Raw genomic sequence first — 24630 nt, 5'->3', positions numbered from 1 at the left:
AACATGACTTTAGACACGAGGTTTCTGTATCCACCTACGCGCATGTGGTAATCTGTGAAGCAGCAGCGGGTCTCCGGACGGATGTTTGCGGTCGCCGAGCTCAGACGCGGAGCAGACGCGCAGTGACGGGACCCGGTAAGCCGCCAGGATTTTGGCTACGCCGGAGATCATCAGTTCATCATGGTGTCCGTGAAGCGCTGTAAGAAGGCGTTTGTCGACTCCGTGGCTCTTCTGTTGTATCTGGTTGTGTTGTGCGAGGCTCAGAATGACACTGAGCCCATCGTCCTGGAGGGCAAATGCCTGGTGGTTTGTGACTCGAACCCCGCCGACTGGAAGAGCTCGTCCTCGCCGCTTGGCATCTCCGTGCGCGCCGCCAACTCCAAAGTAGCTTTCTCTGCAGTGAGGAGCAACAACCACGAGCCCTCCGAGATGAGCAATAAAACCAGAATCATCTATTTCGACCAGGTAAGGCTGTTTTACTAATTTAACTCGTCTTATATTGAGGGGGTAGTGGTTTTTAAAGCGAAATCTTACTTTTTTTAAACCGCCAGACTCAGCTGACGCGCGTGAGTTGAGCGAATAGTTTTGGTTTTCACGTGTATATAGCCTACGTATTTTTTTTATATATATATATATATATATATATATATATATATATATATATATATATATATATATATATATATATATATATATATATATATATGTATATATATATATATATGTATATATATATATATATATATATATATATATATATATATATATATATATATATATGTGTGTGTGTGTGTGTGTGTGTGTGTGTGCGTGTGTGTGTGTGGTTTGTTTGTTTTTATTATAATATTTAATATAATAAAGTAATGAATATTTCCCAGTGTTGGGTTGCGGCTGGAAGGGCATCCGCTACGTAAAACATATGCTGGATAAGTTGGCGGTTCATTTCGCTGTGGCGACCCCAGATTAATAAAAAGACTAAGCTGAAAAGAAAATGAATGAACGAATAGTATTGAATATAGTATATAATTTATATTGTAATTGCATGTTATCATATTCTATATAATTTAGCTGACCTTTTTGACAGCCGATCTTGAAAGCAAACATTTGTTTTTGAGGGGAAAGTTGTCACATTTTAACCATTAATGTCATTAAACAGTTTTAAATACGCTTGTATCAGCAAAGGTAATAGACAACAGTGAATGCAAGGTGTAGTAATATCATTTTTTTGGACAAATTGATTTAAAAGGAAACATTTTTGTGGGGTAAGTTGTCACCTGTAAATTGTCACAATGTAATCTGTAATGTCATTAAACAGTATTAAATATGCTTAAATTAGCTAAAGTAAAAGACAACTGAGAATAAAAATGTATTAGCATCATTGTTTGCCAATAAATATTGTATTAATAAAATAAATTTGTATTAATAAAAATTAAGTGACCAATTTATGTAGTGTGTGACAACCTGCCCCATGCAGTCTCTTTTCTATGAAGGCTTTGTTGCATAACTGTGCATTGTTTCGGCTTTTAAAGTATACTAATTTGATTTAATATAGGCACTATTTGGCAACATATTTAAGTACTTGCTTGATTTTACTTTCTTTTTAATAAAACAGACATTAATCAGTAAAATTACACGAAACACTTAATCATTAAGTTTATTTGTAATCATGGCAGATGCAGCAATTAAGATAATTTCTTCCTTTTTTAAGGATTTAATTAAGTAAAGAAATGCAACAGGCGTAAAATTCTAAATAATTAAATTCGCCATCATTAAGGCAGGTCATAATACACTTTGCACCAGCTAATAATATTCTAAATCAAATTACAGCGATGACTGGGGAGGTCAATTACAATTTTGCATGAAAATGATTATTTAGACCAATGCCCAACTTAAAACTCAGCTATTTTCTATTGGAATAAATCATTTGGCTGGCAGCCTAGATATCAAATAATAAAATATATAAATATATAAAATAATATTTTACTAGATATTTTTCAAAACACTTCTGTATAGCTTAAAGTGACATTTAAATGCTTAATTAAATGCAGGTTAATTAGGTTAACTAGCCAGGTTAGGGTAATTAGGCAGGTTACTGTATAATGATAGTTTGTTCTGTAGACTATCTAAGAAATTCGCTTAAAAGAGCTAATAATTTTGACCTTAAAATGTTTTTTTAAATAATTAAAAACTGCCTTTTCTCTATCCGAAATAAAATAAATAAAACTTTCGCCAGAAGAAAAAATATTATCAGACATACCGTGAAAATTTTCTCTGTTAAACATAATTTGGGAAATATATATATAAAAAAATCAATACACAAAGGTTTATATTCACAGCTGTCCTGTTGTAAGAACAGTCTAATTATTAATAAATAATAAGTAACAATTATCTGCTTGACACTGAAATCATGTAAGCATATGTTTCCAGCACATCTAAACACAGGAATTAAATAGATAACACTGTGATCGATCATTAGTGACAAGTCAAATTGTCAGGACTGTAAAGTTCAGAGATTTTTTATTATTGTATTGAACGATGTACAAACCACTTTGGCTTTTCCTCACGCGTCCATCAATGCTTAAATTCAACTTTCAATCTTTATGACTACAAAAATTTTAATTGAAACATTCATGCATGTGCTGAATTTACGCCTTCAAATGTCTCCCATTCCGTTTGTTATGAACTTTAACACGCTAAAAATAAGCTCGTCCTTGTGTGTGTGTTCTGTTCGCTGTGTGTTTTTCGGTGCAAGGCACGACTCATCCTGATTTCATTCAGTTTGCTTTCTTGGACGAAGAATTAATGAGTCAACGTCATTATGCGGGGTCAGATCAAACACAGAGCATCCCTGAAGAAAACTAAACTCCTTTATTACCAATATCCTTGAAATGAATGGGAAATTATGCAGGAGATGAGGCCGACGTGTGTTTGTACTTCATGATTAAATTATTTCCCAAAAGAAAAGGGAGGGACATTTTATGAATCATGTGTGTCTCTCAAGATTACTTATGCATAGTTTTTTTAATAGTTCACTGAAGGGTCAGAAATTTAAGTCTTCAATGTCAAATAAATAAATGAATCAATAGTTTCAGATTTATTTTATTTTAGATTTAAATCAAATTAACTTTGCAAGTCATTTCAACTTTAATTTCATTCAACTTAAAAAAATTAGGTTACATTTTATAAACCTTAAATTAAAACACTGTAATTAAAATTAAAAGATATAATGTTTATATAACTATAACCTTATGGTTTTAATGTTATAAAATATTTTATTTTAAGATAAATAAACATGTCATGACTTATTTCTCATATACTTTATTACTGTTAAAATCAATTCCTCTGAAAATTTGTTATCTTTATTTATCATATCTGCTGTCTTTAATGTCTAATACCTAATTTTACCTAATTACTTCAATCAAAAAACCACAAACTGTTACAAAATTAAACTATAAATCAGTAAAAAAATATTAGTACATTAAATCTTTATGAAATAATAACTAATTATTAGTAAATAATTGCAGCATTATGACAAATAGTTATTATTGCTAATGATTGCTCTTGATGTTGATCTACAGCATGTATTTTGATATTGTTGCTCGATATTGCTCTTGATATTGCTGTTGTAATTGATTATTAATATGATCAAATTATAGAATACATTTAAAATAAGTGTTTTTAATAATGTCAGGTATTAATCTGATTACACAGATGATAACATCTGTCAAGCTATGCAAACAAATCTCGCACTTGAATAGTTTCATTACTATGAGAAGAGTTGCAACACCTGAAACACCAGCATTTTTATCAAGTAATCGAATGCCTCCTATTGGCTAATGCTCGGCAGACAATGTGTGTGATGATTGGCTGAAAGTTTAGAACTGCAAAAGTGTAATAAGTTTAAAAAGAAGTATATTACATGGATTTTTCTACTGTTTATACATTTTCACATTTCAATTTAATCATTAAACTGTACTTAAGTTGTTTAATTATTTTGTTTATATGAGCGTTTTGTGCCTGATCATCTTGACTTTGGAGGCTACTTTTGGTCATTTTAGTGTCATTTTGTCCTTGTTAAATTTTCATCCCTGGTTTAGGAATGTGTAATCTGACAAAAAATCAATAAATATGACCCTAAAACCACCAATAGGTGGCAGTAAGTCCCCATCTTAATGAGTGGATCATCCATTCAAATGATTCATTCAAAACTGCTGATTCATTTAGAAACCAAGCAAGTCACTAAGTTCCATTCAGAAGGGCTCTGTGCTCTCTATGTCCTTAGAAGTGTTGAACCTCAAAGAGTGACAGCTTTAACGGATTAGAGCATAGGGATGAGCTCTTTTGAATGTGCAACACCAAACAACTTTCTGGAGTGGCGTCTCTTATCGTCATCAAAGCAGACAGCCTGATGGTTTCACCTTCATTGTTCATCATTGGAGCATATCGGACGACAAGGATGTAATTGTAGCCCTACCTAAGCTATGAGGAAGCTACTGACAATATGGAAGATCATGAAATCACTTTGAATCTTTTTCCGCTTTCACATTTGCATGTCACAACCACATGCAGTCTGTGTACATTTAAAATATAGCCGCAGGACGCACATTTGCTATTATCTTCTGCAAGTCATCTGTTCTTAGGTCTTCATTTATTCAGCGCTACAGCCTAGCACCTGAAATTCAATACCTGAAAGTTTCATAGGTTTAGATTTAAGTTTCGTAAGTTTAGCCGAAGAAAATGGAATGAAAGTGATCAACTCTTTTAGCAGTGTACAGTATGTAATATATATATATATATTTGAGCAAATTATTGTAAATCAAACTAACAGCAGATACACTGTATTTATATTAACAGTAACATTTACTTGCTGTACATGCATTTAGATTAGATTAGAAATATTTATTGTCCACACGTGTGGAAATCTGTTTTTGGCCTCCCAAACATTATAAACACAAAACACAAACACAGAGCTTCCTACACCACAGATTACCAACACACAACCCTAAACATACAAACTACTTCATGGTCATTTATTCAATATGGTAATAGCAGACGGTATTAAAGATTTCTTAAAAAGATTTGTTTTTGCTGTGGGTATACTCTGTATGGTCTACCAGAAGGAAGCTTTTCAAATTCATAATAAAGAGGATGAGTTGAGTCCTGAACTCTCTGTGAAGCTTTCCGTCTGGTCAGGTTTATAGGCTATGCAGTTCTACAAGCTGCTTCTGGGGGTCCATTATGATCTTACTAGCCGTGTTAACGTTCTTTGCAAGTTTATACGTGCTTCTAGCTCCAAGATTTCCGTACCAGCATGAACTATTATAGGAGATAATACTTTCAGACTGGTATAAACTTTCCTCTGAATACCCTTACTAACATTAAAACCATTTAATTTCCTTAAAAGAAAGAGTCTCTGTGTTGCCTTCTTATAGATATAGTCTGCGTGTTCACAGAAATTTAAGCCACTATCTAAAATAATACCCAAGTACTTAAAACTGTTTACAAACCCAACATGTTGACCCTCAATAGTAACTGGATGACATATAGGCTGCTCTTCCCTATTAATAATTAGTTCCTTAGTTTTCAAAGCATTTAGTGACAAAGCACTCTCCTCGCACCATGTCACCAGATGTTCTGTGTGCTCAAAGTAGGCCCTCTCTAGCTCCTTCTTTCTTTTGACCATAAGTCCAACCACGGCCATGTCATCAGCGCAGTTGAGTAATATTGCTTTCAGAAATCTGCATTTCACTTATATACATCGAAATGATATAATTGGGATATAGTTTACAGCATTGCACATCTTCACTGTAAAAAATACAGTAGTTTTAGCCTTCTCACCTGTAATGTATTTTAATACAAAACAAAAAATTCACTTCTATTATCCTTTTCATTCATCTGTTTACTGTAAAACTACCCAGAATTGTAAGTTACTGTATTTTATAAAGCTGGCCAGGATTCACGCTAATGTTTTTCTTACTGTATTTCGATTCACAGCAAATTAAAACTACCCTTTTTATTGCCGCCAAGAGGATATTTCCTAAAATGCAACTTTAAAATAGAGTAACATACTACATTACTGTAATTCGTTCATTTATTTTTTCGGCTTAGTCCCTTGTTTATCAGGGGTCACCAAAGCAGAATGAACCGCCAACTATTCCAGCATATGTTTTATACAGCAGATGCCCTTCCAGCTACAACCCAGTACAGGGAAACAACCATAAACTTTCGTATTCATACACATACTCGTAGACTACAGCCAATTTTACCTACCCAATTCACCTAGCGCATGTCTTTGGACTGTGGGGGAAACCAGAGCACCCGGAGGAAACCCACACCAACACTGGAAGAACATGCAAACTCCACACAGAAATGCCAACTGGCCCAGCCGGGACTCAAACAAATCATATAACCACTGAGCCACCTTGTCACCCCACTGTTATACAGTAAACTGTTCACATTACAGTAAAATACTGTGTAATTTACAAAACAATTGTTAACACTTAACTGCTGCTCCACCTGAAAGCACATGCTGGAGATTTACCAGAACGTATTTACTTGCAATGCGCATTAACATTGATATATAATGTTAGCTCGCATATAATGAAAACAACAGTTACACACCTGAAGTCAGAATTATTAGGCCCCCTAGACCCCCCCACTCCCCACCCCCCTTTGATTTTTGTTTTTTTTTCTCTTTTAAATATTTTCCAAATGATGTTGAACAGAGCAAGGAAATTTTCACAGTATGTCTGATAATATTTTTTCTTCTGGAGAAACTCTTATTTGTTTTATTTCAGCTAGAAGAAAAGCAGGTCAAAAATATTAGCCCCTTTAAGCTGTATTTTTATTTATTTGTATTATTAGTCTACAGAACAAACCATCATTATTATACAATAATTTGCCTAATTACCCTAACCTGCCTAGTTAACCTAATTAACCTAGTTAAGCCTTTAAATGTCACTTCAAGCTGTATAGAAGTGTCTTGAATATCTTGTCAAATATTATTTACTGTCATCATGGCAAAGATAAAATAAATCAGTTATTAGAAATGAGTTATTAAAACTATTATGTTAAGAAATGTGTTGAAAAAATATTCTCTCCGTTAAACAGAAATTGGGAAAAAAATAAACAGGGGGGCTAATAATTCAGGGGGGCTAATAATTCTGACCTCAACTGTATATTATAATACACAATAAATGGTTTACGCACCCTCCTGTTTCAAACCTGTTTGACATGAAAGTGAAACAAAAGAAGGCATTTTGAAGATGTTTTTGCGACGGATGTTGACTGATGATGTAAATCCATACAAAGCATGAATGTGGACTAAAATAGCTTGTTTATTTTCCAAGGCTTCGGGTATTTGCTGAAGTTCATTATTCACTGAGAGAAGTAACAGAGTCTTCAGAGTGATTTGTTTGTGGATCAGACTGATTCTTCTCATGCGAGTTTCAAATTCAGTGGTCTATTTCTAGAAATAAAATGAGTGAATATGACTTGCGTTTTGATCTGAAGCTACTGTCTGGCTTCAGAAGGCTCATCTTTATGAACCTTTTATGAATTTCTTGATCTTGAAGCAGAGGTTAGTTAATGAAAACAAGAGAACTAAGAAGTAGAGACTAAAGTTAAGTAACAGTTTTACATATTCAAATACTCTTGTTTGAGCTTCAGGCAATGAAATATGTTTTTTTTTTTATTTAGTTTATTTTAAAAATGCCCCAAAGTTTTGACAAATTTATTAAAATGATAAAAACACTCAATTTATTCAGTTTTTTTTAAATAAAAATGCTAAAATAAAATAAACTAAAAGCCAATTCTGTAACTGTAGGACAATGGAGTTGGGGATCCACGTGCAGTTTATTAAACATAGAATAGTCAGACAAGCAATGGTCAATCACAGGAGCAAATAGGTACCCACAGGGAAATCTAGAAGCGTCGTCAAAGTCACAGGTGAGTAGTCAGTACAGGTGGCAAAGAATCAATATTAACGGTAAAACAAAGCAAAGATCAAACAAGGATTAAAAGACTCAGAAGTATGTGTGAATGCTGTCTATATAGTCCTCCTAATCAGTAAGAATAATCTTCACCTGTCTGTATATCAGTCCAGATAGTTTGCAGCTGTAGTAGGTGTTGATTGGCGCTAAGCATCATGGTAGTTGTAGTTCGGTTCAGTGGTAGAATTGTAGTTCTCCAGCGATCGGAATACGCTAGATCGCTGGTGATCATGACAAATACAAAGTTCTTTGACAAAATAGAAATCCGAAAGCCCCATTTATTCATTCATTCATTTTCTTTTCGGATTAGTCCCTTTATTAATCCGGGGTCGCCACAGTGGAATGAACCGCCAACTTATCCAGCACATGTTTTTACGCAGCGGATGCCCTTCCAGCTGCAACCCATCTCTGGGAAACATCCATACACTCAATCAACTCATTCACACTCATACACTACGGACAATTTAGCCTTCCTAATTCACCTGTAGCACATGTCTTTGGACTGTGGGGGAAACCGGAGCACCCGGAGGAAACCCACGCGAACACAGAGAGAACATGCAAACTCTACCTACTGCGCCACTGCGTTGCCCAACCCCATTTATTTTATGGTAAAATAATTTTAAGTCTTATATTTTATTATATAACTAATATTTTATTATAAAACTTTTATTTTATTTCAGCTATTGACAATGAAATATTTTTTAATTCTTTATTTAGTTTACATTTTTTAAACATTTTATACATTAACATGTATTTAAATTACAATAACAACAATTTAACAATTATTAATAATTAATATATTTGATTAAAATGCTAAAGAAAAATTTAAACTATACATAAAATACAATAGTAACTTGACAGAATGTTTAAAAGGCACTGTGTCATTTTTTACAACGAAAATATACAGTTAAAGTCAGAATTATTAGCCCCCCCCCCCCCCCCCCCCCCCCCCCACCTTTAATGATTTTTTAATTGAATTTTTTTCTTTTTTTAAATATTTCCCAAATGATGTTTAACAGAGCAAGGAAATTTTCACAGTATGTCTGATAATATTTTTTCATCTGGAGAAAGTCTTATTTGTTTATATGTTGTATTCTGCTTTTAATAAAATCAGTTTTTAATTTTTTAAAAGCCATTTTAAGGTCAATATTATTAGCCCCTTTAAATTATATATTTTTTGATGGTCTACAGAACAAACCATCGTTATACAGTAACTTGCCTAATTACCCTAACCTGCCTAGTTAACCTAATAAACCTAGTTAAGCCTTTAAATGTCACTTTAAGCTGTATAGAAGTATCTTGAAAAATATCTAGTCAAATAATATTTACTGTCATCATGACAAAGATAAAATAAATCAGTTATTAGAAATGAGTTATTAAAACTATTATGTTCAGAAATATGTTGAAAAAATATCTTCTCACCGTTAAACAGAAATTGGGGGAAAAATAAACAAGGGCTAATAATTCAGGGGGTTTAATAACTCTGACTTCAACTGTAGAAGAATGTTTTGATCTATCAATTTTGATCTATCTTCAAAATTTAATGTTTGCGAAATTTAATGGCACGTTTTGTAGAGAATATCCTTTTTTATGACATATTCTACAGTGAATATGTCTTTTTTATAGTTTTACTAAGTTATTAAAACAGAAAATATAAAAAAAGAACTGATACAATTATTTAAAAAGTATAACAGACTCTCAGTGACACTAAATTAACAGTGAAACAAAGACAAAACCAAATTTTGTTTCCACTGCAAACATTTTTCAGTGATTAATCAAAATCTTTTTTATATTTCATTAAAGCAGAATTCTATAGTAAACTAAAAAAACATTAATGATTAATGGTAACTTGAAATAAAGTAACACAAACTTCACTTTCAGCTAGCTGCCAAGGAAATATTTTTCAATTTGTTTGAGCAAAATGATCGAAAATACTTATTTCAGATATCGATATATTTCTGAAAAACATAATAAAATAACAAATAAACAAAACCGAAAGTGTAAACCAATATCTGATACAAAAATATTATTAAAAGTGATAACAGTCTCTGAGCGACTCTAAAAATAACAGCACAGAGAAACGAACGACAAACAGGTTTGCAACAACTTGAGCACGAGCAACTCAAATTGCATTTAGGCATGATGTATTCCTTTAATTCCTCCAGATTTTGCCGGATAGCCCAGGATAAACGTGTCTCTTTTTGCTGAGACGTACAGAAGCGGGTGTACATTTTGCCCTTGAGGAGCCATTATTGGCCTCTTATTGCTTTGGCTGCAGGAAACTGAGCAAATAAGGTGAAAAAGTGCGAAGTGTCCAGTAGCCCTCATAAGAGCGTCCAGTCACCAGTCTGAGAAACGCTTGTGATTCTTTCTGTGAAGCTAAAAAAAGAGTGCAGTGTTTGGGCTGCTGAGTACATCTTGCTACATTATCACTGCTAGTTTATGTGGAAAGTCTTTGTTGGCTTTACAGACGCAGGGAGTTCTGCGCAGAGCTATACATATTCATGCATCGCTTACAGTACAATGAAGAACCCAAAATCTGAAAGTGACAGTCAAAATGCTTGGTTTAAAATGTGTACAGAAAGACTCAATTGGTTGATGTTAGTTACAGTTGAAGTCTGAATTATAAGCCCCCTGTTTATTTTATTCCCCAATTTCTCTTTTTTTTTCAACACGTTTCTAAACATTAATAACTCGATTCTAATAACTGATTTCTTTATCTTTGCCATGATGACAGTAAATAATATGTGACTAGATATTTTTCAAGACACTTCTATACAGCTTAAAGTGACATTTAAAGGTTTAACTTAATTAGGCCAGTTAGGGTAATTAGGCAAGTCGTTGTATAAAAATGGTTTGGACCATCGAAAACATATATTGCTTAAGGGGGCTAATAATTTTAACCTTAAAATGGTTTAAAACAAATACAAATCTGCCTTTATTCTAGCCTAAATAAACAAATAAGACTTTCTCCAGAAGAAAAAATAGTATAGGAAATACTGTGAAAATTTCCCTGCTCTGTTAAACATCATTTAGGAAATAGTTTCTGCCAACCCGACTCTTCACCATAACCTTTCAATCCAGATGGATGGAGCAACCATCACTGCATCCAAAATGGTAAAAAGCCTTGGAGTAACGATTGATGACCAACTAAACTTCTCTGACCACATTTCTAGAACTGCTCGATCTTGCAGATTCGCACTCTATAACATCAGAAAGGTCCGACCCTTCCTATCTGAACATACAGCTCAACTCATTGTTCAAGCTCTTGTTCTCTCCAAACTGGACTATTGCAACTCTCTGCTAGCCGGGCTTCCAGCCAATTCTATCAAACCTCTTCAGCTGCTTCAGAACGCAGCAGCACGAGTGGTCTTTGATGAACCCAAAAGAGCACATGTCACTCCGCTACTCACCCGTTTGCACTGGCTGCCAGTTGCTGCTCGCATCAAATTCAAAGCTCTGATGTTTGCTTGCAAAGCGACCTCTGGCTTTGCTCCTTCTTATCTGCTCTCACTTCTGCAGATTTATGTGCCCTCCAGAAACTTGCGTTCTGTGAATGAACGTCGCCTCGTTGTTCCATCCCTAAGAGGGAAGAAATCACTTTCCCGAACTCTCGCATTCAATCTGCCCAGTTGGTGGAATAAACTCCCTAACTACATCAGAACAGCAGTCACTTGCTGTCTTCAAGAAACGACTAAAAACTCAACTGTTTAGTCTCCACTTTCCTTCCTAATCTTAACTGCCTCTCTGGCTATACCACTAACTGTACTCTCTCTCAAAAAAAAAAAAATTTTACTAATGCTTAGCTTAGACTTTACACACCTGAAACTTGTCTATAGCACTTGTTCACTGCTGCTCTTATAGTTGTGTAAATTGCTTCCTTGTCCTCATTTGTAAGTCGCTTTGGATAAAAGTGTCTGCTAAATGACTAAATGTAAATGTAAATGTAAATATTTGCCTAATGACTTGCCTAATTAACTCAGTTAAGTCTTTAAATTGCACTTTAAGTTGAATACTAGTGTCTTGCAAAATAACTTGTAAAATATTATGTACTGTCATCATGGCAAAAACAAAATAAAATAGTTATTAAAACTATTAATAATGTTGTCTCTCCATTAAATAAAACTTGGGAAATGTTTTAAAATTAATTAAAATGTCAAAGGAGGGCTAATAATTGTGACTAATTGTGTCTAATTGTGTAAAAAAAACATAATATTTAACTTTTACATTATTTAATGTTTTTAATAATGCTGAAAGTTTGACTCAAATTTAAATAATGAAAAGTTTATTTTTTGCAGACAAATTAATTAAAGAGTAATGATGTTTGAGCTTAAAATACTCTCTTTAAAACCCTTTGACTGTAATGTAAAAAACTACATTGAAGTAAATGTCTAGAATTTAAAATCTGACTTCACCCAATGTTTGTGCTACAAATGATGCATATTTAATGAAATAATGGCTGATTTGCTTATTCAAACAACATTTTAGAAAACTAATACACAGATGTTTGCCATGTTAATGTCATCAATCAACTGATAAAACATAACGCTAAATATTAGGTCATTTTTTACTATATTAATATGCTTTAAAATGAAAGGTTCCAGTATGATTTTGGTTTCCTTAAAAAAGCTTTTTAGTGAGCTGTTTTTGAAAGAAAGTTTTTTTTTCCTTTTCATAAAGAACATTTTCTTAATTTATTAAAACATATATTTTTTGCTATAATGAAATGTTGTAAATATTTATTGCGGAATAAAAAGTTGTTATAGTTATTAAAGGTTATTCATAGAACAGTTGAAGCCAATAAAAAAATGGATTTAAAATTTGGAGATCGTGTTCAGGGGCCGGTTTTACCAGCAGTGCGCAAGTTAAAACGTAGCCTATTGTGACGTAAAGGGTCACTAAGTTAAAACTTACACATAACTAAATAATCTTGTGTTGCACCACTGAATTTAGTTTAAACAGTGTTGCCAACTTAGTGACTTTGACACTATATTTAGCGACTTTTTTGACCCTCCTAGCGACAAATTTTTTAAAAAGTGACTAGCGACATATCTAGCGACTTTTTTTTGTGTGTTACTGGAGATTTTATAGATTCTCATGTGTCCGTACTGTACCATTCCTACTCTTCTCAACAAGCCACACGTGATTCCGTCAGCTCCTCCTGCAGCCTGAGAGCAGATCTTTCCTCAGCATACCGATGGCAAGTGTTTTAATACCACGAGTGTAAAATATTTCCCTGGTACAGTCAAACCAATCTGCTTCACTTTTTTTTAAATTTAACATGACCGTTTTTTTTTTTTTTCTCGTTCACGATCACAGAGATTTTAGTGACACCAAGTTCTGAACTTGTCTGAGTTTATTCTGTCTGAGATTTCTGCAAAATCACTACACATCTACTGTATTCAAACAATGCATTTAATTAAATATCATGCATATACTCTCTCAGAAATAAAGGTATGCAAGCTGTCACAGGGGTGGTACCTTTTCAAAAGGTGCAAATTTGTACCTAAAAGGTCCATATTAATAACTCAAGGGTACATATTAGTGCCTAAAAAATACAAAAGTGTTCCTCTTAAAATTTTTAGGTGCTAGCCTACTATATACTGTTGAGGTACCAATATGGACCCTTAAGTACAAACATTTACCTTTTGAAAAGGTACCACCCCAGTGACAGCTCGCGTACCTTTATTTCTGAGAGTGTATAAAGCACAGTGCAAATATAAATACCCCTTTTTTTAACCATAGGCTGTTAAACAAACAGAAACTGTTGGATGTGATGACATCATCAATATGCAAATTGACACATGACATAATCTAGTGACATTTAGCGACTTTTCAAGCAGAGCTTAGCATCTTTTCATTGAAAATAGTTGACAACACTGAGTTTAAATGTAATGCTACGTTCCAACTAAACATTTACGACAGCCTCCCCCCACGTATAGTGGTAGAAAAGAGATGACTGCAAGATTAGTTTACATGGAGGAGCTCGCGATCATATTGAAGAATGATCTCCCTCTACTCACAGCCTTATTTTCCTCCCAAATCTCACTTTTTTTTTCGGTTTGTGAAAGAAGAGTTCGATTTTCTTTCAATGACTGATTTGTGTTAATTGGATTCATCAATTAGGAGAATTTCTTCATGACTGAGTTATTCTGTTCTTTTCTCTTTCATGTGTAGGATATAAAAATATTCAAGTTTAATGTTTCGATAACTTCTTGTATTTTTTGTCCTGTCCCTGTTATTCAGTTGCACTGTAGAAGCTCTGTCACGAAAACAAATTCCTCGCATGTGTGAACATATACCTGGCAATAAAGCTCTTTCTGATTCCGGCTACGTAATTCAGTGTGACTACGCATGATTTTACAGAGAGCTTACGACCTACTAGCTACGTTTTGCCTTAAGAACATGTGGTGCAACCGAAGTAAGAACAAATGTAGTTACAAACTAGCTAGTACTGTAGTTACTAGGGGTGTAATGAATCACGGTTGATCCGTGATTTGTATGAATCACAGCCCATGGTTCGGAACACACATGATCCGCAGATTAATCATTTTTTTTACTGGTAGATTAATCCTAAGTTTATAACGATCGCAGAGAGATCACTTCTCGCATCATTCAAATCACATGTATGAAAGCATTTAGTCTTTCCTGTAAAATATAATGATGACTAAAAAAGTTGAGGTGGGCTATTCGTGATGTGGTGGGTTTCTTAGGTTATTAAAGGTGTTTTCTGTCACTACTTGTTTAGCCTGCATTAATGCATTCAGTGTAAGCTGCACAATTAATCATTAAAAGATCAGGATCTCAACACCCACGCAACATAAATTATTAATGATGGTGATTTGCATTTGTTTAGTAATCCTTAGAATCGCTGCATTCAAATCTGTGTTTGAAACAAGCAAAATTCAGAAAAGAGATTCTGTCTTCAGTCTTTTGAGTTAGTTATGAAGTTACAAACAGTCAAATAACACAGAAGTACTGGGAGAACAGTTTATAATTTAGATAAAACCACTGATGTTTATGGTAAAGATTGAAATCACCATCATGTGCATTTAACTTGACGCTCAAAAATGAAAGTTGTAGGCAGGAATTACTTTATTTAACCAATAGGTGGCGACAACCAGGCTTCAAAAATATGTCACCTAATAATTTTTCACAAATGACACATCTAGCAATGAAACATGAAGTTTTATGAGGGAATAACTGAATCATTTTTTGAAAATTAGACTAAAAATAAATATGGGTTGTACGAATTACATTTAGCGTTATCAGCAACAGTAGAAGTAACAGTGAATTTTTCATAGTACTGAATATTTTACAATGTATTTTTATTCAGCTGATTATTTCATCATTTTATTTGTAATAAAAATTCCTGAATCTAGTTGGGTTTGTTAAAACCAAACGTTTCGTGCAGTACTGTTTTTGTAATAAATAAAAAAGCAAATTACATTTGTCCCCTCCCCTTTTTGGCTGATCAGAAAAATGGCCAATCCGTGACTAAAAAAACGTAATGTGATCCGAACCGTGAGATTTGGGATCTGTTACACCACTAGTAGGTACTAAGCCTCTACTGTGGACTTTACATTCCATTTTGAGAACAAACTTAACAGCTGGTGCAACCCTACTCAGAAGTTCAGAGGTTTTTATAAGTTTAACAATAAGACTCATCCATTTTACATGAGTGCTATCCTTTTGTCCGAATGCTTTCAGAATCTAAAACCTTCTTTTCATTTCCAGGTTTAAATGAAAAGAAATCCTGCAGCTCTCAGACTTCTGCAGCTCAGTGTTTGTAGCCTGTGTGTTTGTGGCCATTCATAAAAAGCTGAACAAGTATGAGCTGTCCCTTTTCGTTTGGGCTCTTCCTCAGCTTTAATAAAGCAAAGATCAAAAGCGAGAGCGCCATGGACCAACGTACCTGTGTGTGAAAAGTGAGCAGACTCGCTTCATGTCTGAGAGTGAGACGAAGACAGTAAATACACTTTCCTTTTTCATGTTCAATTCAATCAGGTTTGCTGAACACGACCTGAATTTTCATCAGATTGGAGAACACTGTGTTTTAATCCTGTTGCAGGACATTTGAGGCCATTAATGTTTGATTTAAAGTCCCTGTGAAATCAAAAGATAGTTTTTTTTTAGATGAAGGCACTGTAGTTGTTTTGTTTTCATAGCAACTGTAGAATCATCACCATAGATATTTAAATTAGATGTCGCCTACATTACTGTTGTCTATTGAAAAGAATGCGTCAATAAAGCTGCCATTTTAGTACAGGGTAGCGCTCCTCACAGATATATAAACTAGATATCGCATACGGACCCCGAGCATGCGTCAATAGCGCTGCCACATTTGTACAGTGCACTCAGGACAAAAGTCAGTAAACTGCACTAGTGAAGACAAAAGCCAATCTAAAGATACTGGGGCACCCTGTACTGAATTCAATTCATCTTTATTTGTATAGCGCTTTTACAATGTAGATTGTGTCAAAGCAGCTTCACATAGAAGATCATAGTGAATTGAAACAGTGTCAGTTCATTTTTCAGAGTTTAAGTTCAGTTCAGTTTAGTTCAGTTCGGTTCAGGTCAGTGTGGTTTATTATTCACTGCTGAGAGTCCAAACACTAAAAAGTAATCCATCGATGCGCAACTCTACAAGTTCCAAACCATGCAAGCCAGAGGCAACTGCGGCAAGGAAAAAACTTCACCAATTGGCGAAAGTGAAGAATTAAAAAACCTCGAGAGAAACCAGGCTGAGTTGGGCACAACCATTTCTCCTCTGGCCAAACGTCTTGTGCAGAGCTGCAGTCTAGGAGCCGGAGGCTGGAGAACGCTAGACATCAGCGAAGACTCTGTTGTCCCTGGAGTGTCACAGGAATCAGACTCATGCTCTCTACTCCTCCATGACCACCACAGCAGCTGCTCAGGATACGGCCTGGTCTGGGGTTATTAAAACCTTGGGATCATCTCTTCGCAGGTCTTGGATCGAATCAGTGGCGCTGCATAGTCTCTGGGGGCCTCGGGAAGAGTATCCCCAGATGGAAATAAAGAATAAAGAGAATAATTAACGTAGCTGCTGTTTATAGTGTACATAAACGAGATGCAAAATCCTGTGTGGAGCACATTCATGTATCATATCGTTATGTGAAGCATTGAGTGTATGCTTTGCTAAAAAGATAAGTCTTTAATCTAGTTTTGAGCTGCGAGAGTGTGTCTGAGGCTCAGATATTATCAGAAAGGCTATTCCAGAGTTTAGGAGCCATAAATGAGAAGGTTTGACCTCCTTTACTTGACTTTGCTGTTCTTCTAACAGAAGCCCTGAGTTTTGAGATCTTAAAGAGCGGGTTGGATTGTAGCGAGACAGGAGGTTGGTTAGATAAACAGGAGCTAGATTATTTAAAGCTTTATAGGTAAGAAGCAATACCCCTTGGTTTCGAGAGTGGTACTGAAAAATCTTCGTTTGAAGGGCTATTCACCCCTTCCCCTTAGCCCTACGCCTTTAAGCTAAAGGGAATTGGGACACCCATACCCCTTGAATGCGCAAAACGAGGGGTAGGGGTAAGGTGTGGTATTGGGATTAGGGCTTTGTCTTATGGTCAGTGCAGTAAGTGACTGTATTATCATCAGTAACGTTACTTGTTGAGCACAAAAGTTTGTAACATACAAAAACACAAAAACGAAATCTTACCTAAGAAATGTTCTGTCTTTGTTTTCTTTGTTTGCTCATTACTTCACCCGTCCACAGCACAAAATTCCAGCATCTCCAGATTGGCTTCAGTATTGACTAAGTGCAGTTGAATGACTTTTGACCTGCGGTATGTCTCTGGCGGTATTGACACATGCTCAGGGTCTGTATGCAATATTTAGTGTATATATCTATGAATCATCTCAACTTAATAACTTCTACAGTTGTCATTAACTTCTGTAGTTGTTGTGTTACTGTGGCGACTGTAAAATCACCACAACAGATGAATTACTATAGTTGTGAAATTAAAAAGTTAGTTTTTTAGGTGAGAGTACGGTATCAATTGATTAAACATAACTTCTAGATGACCCATAGACTAACATAGTTAACATAAGTTGTTTTTAATTACAAAATATTTTGCTGCATGTTCAAACCACTTGTTTAATATGAAATAAAACAACAATAAAATGAAACAATTCAAATCTTGAGTTTATTGCAGAGGACAACTTAACTGTTTTATGTTCAATACAGAGGTCCCTCGCTATATCGCAGTTCACCTTTCACAGCCTCGCAGTTTCGTGAATTTTTGTTGGCCACAGAGCGCCATCTGAATAATTTCCTTTTAAATTTCATGGAATATGCACATCGGGTGTGTGTTACTTCCAAGTGGGACAGGTTTGATCGGGCCTTCTCTGTCTCAATCTGTTGTATGCTTCAGCTGTTACCTCTTACAATCAGCGCTGGTAATCAACTCACCTGTTGCTATTTGGATCTAAATCTCCTCTCCACATATACTTGCCCTGTCTTGGGATTCATTGCCAGATTATTGTGAGTTATAAATCCTACGGACACTATGCTGTTCTGCTCTTCGTTGTTATTTTGTGCACATCATGAGGTACAATGTACATTTCTCATTTAAAAGTAGTGATTTTGAGCTTTATTTGGATATATCTCTTATGTCTGTGAAGCAAGTATTCGCTGAGATTCCAGTGTGTTTGATGACCACCAAACTTTCGCCCCGGCGGAACGTCAGTCTGTAGCGATCCCTGATTGGCTCCTGTACTAGTAGGTCAGATTTCATTGGCCATAATAATCGTTGCACTTTTCCACATTTAAAACTATACGAGTGATTCGTCTTTTGTATTCTATAGTCTTTGGTTGATCAGAACTTCTTATTTGTTTTGAAATGTGCACCTCTCTATGTCAAGAACCGAGGGGAAAATACATTGCACAAACATACGGTGCATATATTATCTGCTTTAACCCAGAGAGACAGTACAGAGTGAATCAAATGTGTGAGTCGGCATGCATCACAAAACATATAGGAATAGGAAAACTATTTAAACTCTTTATTACATTTTTTTGAGCAGATGCTAATGGTCTAATCCGATTTCATGATTTATGCTAAGCTTGGCTAAAAGTGGTATATACTCAGGAGATGTGTGGCTTTTGATCGATTACTTTTCTGTGTTGCTCCAGAACAAATTTCACATCTTTGTTTATGAAATAATAAAATGTTTACTGCGGTGCATTTTTTTTTTACATAAGCATCTATAACTTTTTTTTATTTTGAGCATTATAAACTTTAGATGATGGATAATAAAGCCCAGAGTGTCTTCTTTCCAAAGATACATAAACTGTGAATGTAGACCAAATCATTCAGCAACTGTACATGTTTTAGCTTAGGAAGATCATTTTTGAGAAAGTGCCTCTGACGGTGAGGGAGAGAATTGGACATTGTCATAGCCTCAGAAAATATTTTACAGTAATCTCATTTTGCATGTTATCTTCATCAAATTTGGAATATAAGCTCATGAAATACTTGGCTTTCAAGTAATATTTTTCCAGGACGTTACATTAATGTTTTCCTGTGTTTGTATGTGGAAAACAAATATTGAACACAAAACAATTTGTTTTTCTCATGACTTCATAATGTATAACTTTTTATATTTTTGAACATGTAACTTCTCCTTTTACCACAGTAAAGCTCAAAGTGTATTCTTTCCAATGATACATAATTTGTGTTTGTAGCTTACTGGAGTCAGGAACTGTTACTATTTAAAATTAGGTAGGTGTAAATCCCCAAAATTGAATGGTGGCTAACAGGTTAAAGGAGATCAGCTGAATCGATTAAAAAAGGTAATACTCAACTGTTTAACACTGGGGGAGTTGTACAATTAGCCTATTTTCAAAAAAGCAGAGTGTTCCTCTGTGGATTTTACCGTATTTGTGTGATTTCTATTCCCATCTTCCCTTTTTTTGTGTTTTATATTTAGCTTTTGTATTTACTTTAAGAACGTGGATCATTTGTAATATAATCTTGCCTTCCTTTTTTGTTTTTCTTTGTTTCTTGGTACATGTTGTTGTTATGTTCTCTGTTATTGTGATGAAATTATTTAAAAAGGTCATCTAAAAAGGCAGCAAGATATATTGTACATTTTCTGGTTGTATCCTTTCTGCTGGGCACTATATTGTATTTGTCTGAATGTGTGTGTGTGTGTGCTGAATGCTCTGTCTGCTCTAATCTCTCTGAAATGCCCTTTTTGCAGGTTCTTGTCAACATAGGAAACTATTTCACATTGGAATCTGTCTTTCTTTGTCCCCGGAAAGGAGTCTACAGCTTTAACTTCCACGTTATTAAAGTGTACCAGAGCCAGACTATACAGGTGAGCAAAGCTTATACGTGACAATATTTGATCGCCTTCATTTTACAGTATATCATATTTGAGTTAGAGGATGTGGAAAATGTGTTATGGGTCTGTATAAATATTGCATTTTTAATGTGAATAATTAGAATACAGTGTCTTACAGTACAGAACTTCTGATATATTGAATGATTTCAATTTAAAATATTAAACATTAATTAAACTTCTAGTAGTACCATTTTCTCATGTTAGGTTACTTTTTATTAACAAAATAATTATACAAAATATGTTACTGTATTAAAAAAAAATGACATTTAAAAATATTTCATAATATTGTCGCATTAAATAGTCCCTCCATAATTATAAGGTATGTTAATTCAATTCATGTTTATTTCTATAGCGCTTTTACAATGTAGATTGTGTCAAAGCAGCTTAACATAGAAGTTTTAGTAAATTGAGACTGCGTCAGTCCAGTTTTCAGTGATGAAGGTCAGTTTAGTTCAGTTTAGTGTGGTTTAAAGCTTTTTATTTATTAAAAAAAATACATTTTAATATTTTACTGTTTTGTTAAACACAATCAAAACTTATTTGTCATGTAAACACTTACAATAGTACTTTTATTATTATAATCTACTTTAGTAAAAAAAATTACTTTAAAATAAATTGTAATATACTGTATATATATTTCTTTTAACACACATGCTATGTATTTTATTGTTGAATAAACTCTAATAGGGCTGCACAATATATTGTTTTAGCATCTATAGCACAATGTGCACATCCACAATAGTCACAACGCAATTGAATTGAATTATGCCTCATTCACACTAGCAGCGACTTTATAGCTGCCTGTCGCTCTAGTGGCGTCTACAGCACGGAGAATTCAACCGACGTCTGAGCAAGCTGAGAGAAGATCACGTGAGTTCTACTGGTGTTCCTATTGGCTGTTGCTCCAGAAGGTTGCTCTTCGTTTCATAAAGTTGAAGGATTCTCAAATTTGCTGCGTCGCTTGACACGCCCACCTGGTCGCCAATGGTCGATGTCGCTCGCGTAGACGGAGGTCAACGGAGGTCGCTCAGTCTCCGTTGAAATTAATAGTTGCTTGTTGTTTTGCCACTGTGAGTTGCTTGTAGTGTGAATGAGGCTTTAAAGTTGGCCAGAATATAGAGTATTGTATTTAATTATTTTATTAATATGGAATATACGATTTATGCAACAATTTGATTTTCTTACTTAGAATTTTTGTCTTGTTTCAAGTCCAAATATCTACATTTCAAAGCAAGAACAAGTTTCTTTTACTCACCCCACTGGCAGATATATAGCTTGTTTTAAGGATAAACTCTTGCTTAAGAGTCCTTACCTCTTCCTGAAATTGAAAACAAAACAATATTTGTACTTGATCTTTAAGAATTGTTAGATATTTTGACTAGAAATGAGACAAAATAAATTAAGAAAAGCTTTTTTTTTTTTTTTTGCAATTATTCATTGCGATTGTTCTATTTCTGTACCTTATTACTGTTAGACTGCCCAGAAAACTTTTCAAACTATCTTGTGAAACTGTATTCATATCGCAATATTTATCGCAGAAAAATAAATGATCGCAATATCAAGATTTTTCCAATATCATGCAGCCATAAACTGTATAAATATAATCTGTGTGAATATATTTAACAAGTTATTTAAATAATAGCTTAAATAGTAGTTGTTTAATAATTAATAAAAATGAATAATTGCCTAATACTTTAAAAAAGTGTAAATAATTAAATGTTCATACCACTGTGAATGTACACTACCTGACAAAAGTCTTGTCGTCGATCCCAGTTATAAGAGCAACAAATAACAACAGAAGGTAGATTTTTTTTTTCTGATGAAATCATCTCTTGAGTTGCATCTCAATCATCACAGATACTGCAGAAGATTTATTGGAACCTGCATGGACCCAAGATTCTCATAGAAATCAGTCAAGTTTGGTGAAGGAAATATCATGGTTTGGGACCATGATCTTTCCGTCACCTTTCCAGACACGAACATTATTGAGCATGTCGGGTAAGATGAAGGAGAAGGCATTGAAGATGAATCCAAAGAATCTTGATAAACTCTGGGAATCCTGCAAGAACGCTTTCTTTGCCATTCCAGATGACTTTATTAATAAGTGATTTGAGTCATTGCAGAGATGTATGGATGCAGTCCTCCAAGCTCATGGGAGTCATACACAATATTCATTCTTTTTCCACTGCACCATCACTTTATATTCTATACTGTACATTAGTTCTGTTAAGTGACAAGACTTTTGTCTAGGCAAAGTCAGACCTAACTGGCCTAATTAAATAATTAAAAATCATCATATTTTGGTTATATAAACGTAATCTAGAGGTCTTTGCCTTTCATATAAACCACTTCTGATACCAAATGATCAACTAGAAGTCAAGTTATTATTTATTGTTCCTAAATAGGTGATGCTATTTTTGTCAGGTAGTGTATAATCACACCAACAGTCTGATCTACAGCACTGAGAGACATCATAAGTGTCTCCCAGTAGTACAATAGGTGTTTGTTTCTACATATAGCCTAAAAGTAAAGTCAAATTAGATGTATAGATGTATAACCGAAAAAGTTGACCCTCCCAATTGTCCACGTATAATTACCCTGATTACAACTTTTACAGTTGGATATAGAAAACATTATGAATATTTCTATAATGCATTGTAAGTAGACTTCAGGTCATGTGCTATGGGAAAAAACTTCAGTGTAAATAAATGTTAGCAATAAAAAATCCAAGTGGCCATCACAAAAGGAGATTCATGACACAATATTTTTTCTGAAATTGATCTCGTCACCGTTGAGATTTTCGCATTGATTTTCTTTTTATATCCCTCTTTTTGTGCTCCAGGTGAATTTAATGCTAAATGGAAAACCAGTCATCTCTGCCTTCGCCGGCGATAAAGACGTGACGCGTGAAGCCGCCACCAACGGAGTCCTTTTGCACCTGAATAAAGAAGACAAGGTTTATCTGAAACTGGAGAAGGGGAATCTGGTAGGCGGATGGCAGTACTCCACCTTTTCTGGCTTTCTTGTTTTCCCACTGTAAAGCAGAAAACAGAAAGAGCACCACCTTTTCTGTCCCGTCGTCATTGTGTAATCGGCCCTTCAGCATTAATCAGAGGCCCTTTAAATGGAGTCATAATTCCAGACATTCATTCGGCTGTTGTCTATGGACTACTGGGAAAAATGCATCAATGGCGGTGAATCTGGAGAAAGAGGACATCTAATTCAGTGCAATATCACTTTCTGCTGCAAGTCGCTCTTTGTGAATTCAAGGATGTTCAACGTCACGTTTGTTTGTTTCGTTTGTATGCGTGTATTGGTTTACTTCAGCGTGTGTTTTATAGTGAAACATCTGTGAAAATGGCCTCTATTATGCTATTCTAAAAAATAGGTGATGTTTTCATAATATCAATGTCGACATCAAATCTTTTCTCTCAGTTTCTGAAATGGTTGGTTCGGCAGTTCAACCCAAAGATGAACTTTTCTTCACTAATTACTGACACTCAAGTGGTTCTGTTGAATGCAAAAAAAACAAGACATTCTTAAGAATGTTGGGAAGAAGCAGCCATTGAGGTCCATAGTAGGAAAAAAAACACTATGGAAGTCAATGGCTGTTTATTTCCTCCAACATTCTTCAGTATATTTTCCTTTGTGTTCAACAGAACAATCTCAACTTGGAACAAGGAAGCAAATGATGACAGAATTTTCAACTGTCGCAGCAGGCACAGGACATCAGCATGACGTCAGATTGACATTGTAGCCCAACGTTGTGGGGACAATGCATTATGTTTGGAAATGAAAATCAGATTGACGTCAGGCCAACGTCAATGTCCAATGTCCAAATTAAAAATTAAAAATTATTAACGTCTAAGGATGTTACAGCTTGACATTGTGTGGACGTTACCACTATGACATATATCAGACTTTGGATTCTTTTTGGCATACCTGACAAATAAATGTCAGTATTTGACAACAATATGACGTTGGTTTAAGACAGGGCTCACCAAACTTGTTCCTGGAGGGCCAGTGTCCTGCAGGTTTTAGCTCCAACCCTAATCAAACACACCTAAACTAGCTAATCAAGGTCTCACTAGGTATACTTGAAACACCCAGGCAGGTGTGTTAAGGCAAGTTGGAGCTAAACCCTGCAGGGACACCGGCCCTGCAGGACCAAGATTGGTGACCACTGGTTTAAGATTTTGACTCGAAGTTGGATTTTGGTCACTTTCCAACACAACCGAAAATCAACCTAAAATCAACCAAATATCAACGT

At 34.8% G+C, this 24630-nt stretch overlaps 1 protein-coding gene across 1 annotated transcript; it reads left to right on the top strand.

The window, feature by feature from the left end:
* Positions 1-23577, top strand: cbln4 (cerebellin 4 precursor). The gene is made up of 3 exons (XM_056450051.1): positions 1-465; positions 20217-20333; positions 23203-23577. The coding sequence occupies exons 1-3, from the start codon at positions 181-183 to the stop codon at positions 23398-23400; spliced, it is 600 nt and encodes a 199-aa protein (XP_056306026.1). The 5' UTR covers positions 1-180; the 3' UTR covers positions 23401-23577.
* Positions 23578-24630: the final 1053 nt, after the last annotated feature.

The sequence above is a fragment of the Danio aesculapii genome, chromosome 23, assembly GCF_903798145.1.
Source record: "Danio aesculapii chromosome 23, fDanAes4.1, whole genome shotgun sequence".
In the NCBI taxonomy this organism is placed as follows: Eukaryota; Metazoa; Chordata; class Actinopteri; order Cypriniformes; family Danionidae; genus Danio; species Danio aesculapii.
This window is presented reverse-complemented; position numbering and strand designations above follow the sequence as displayed.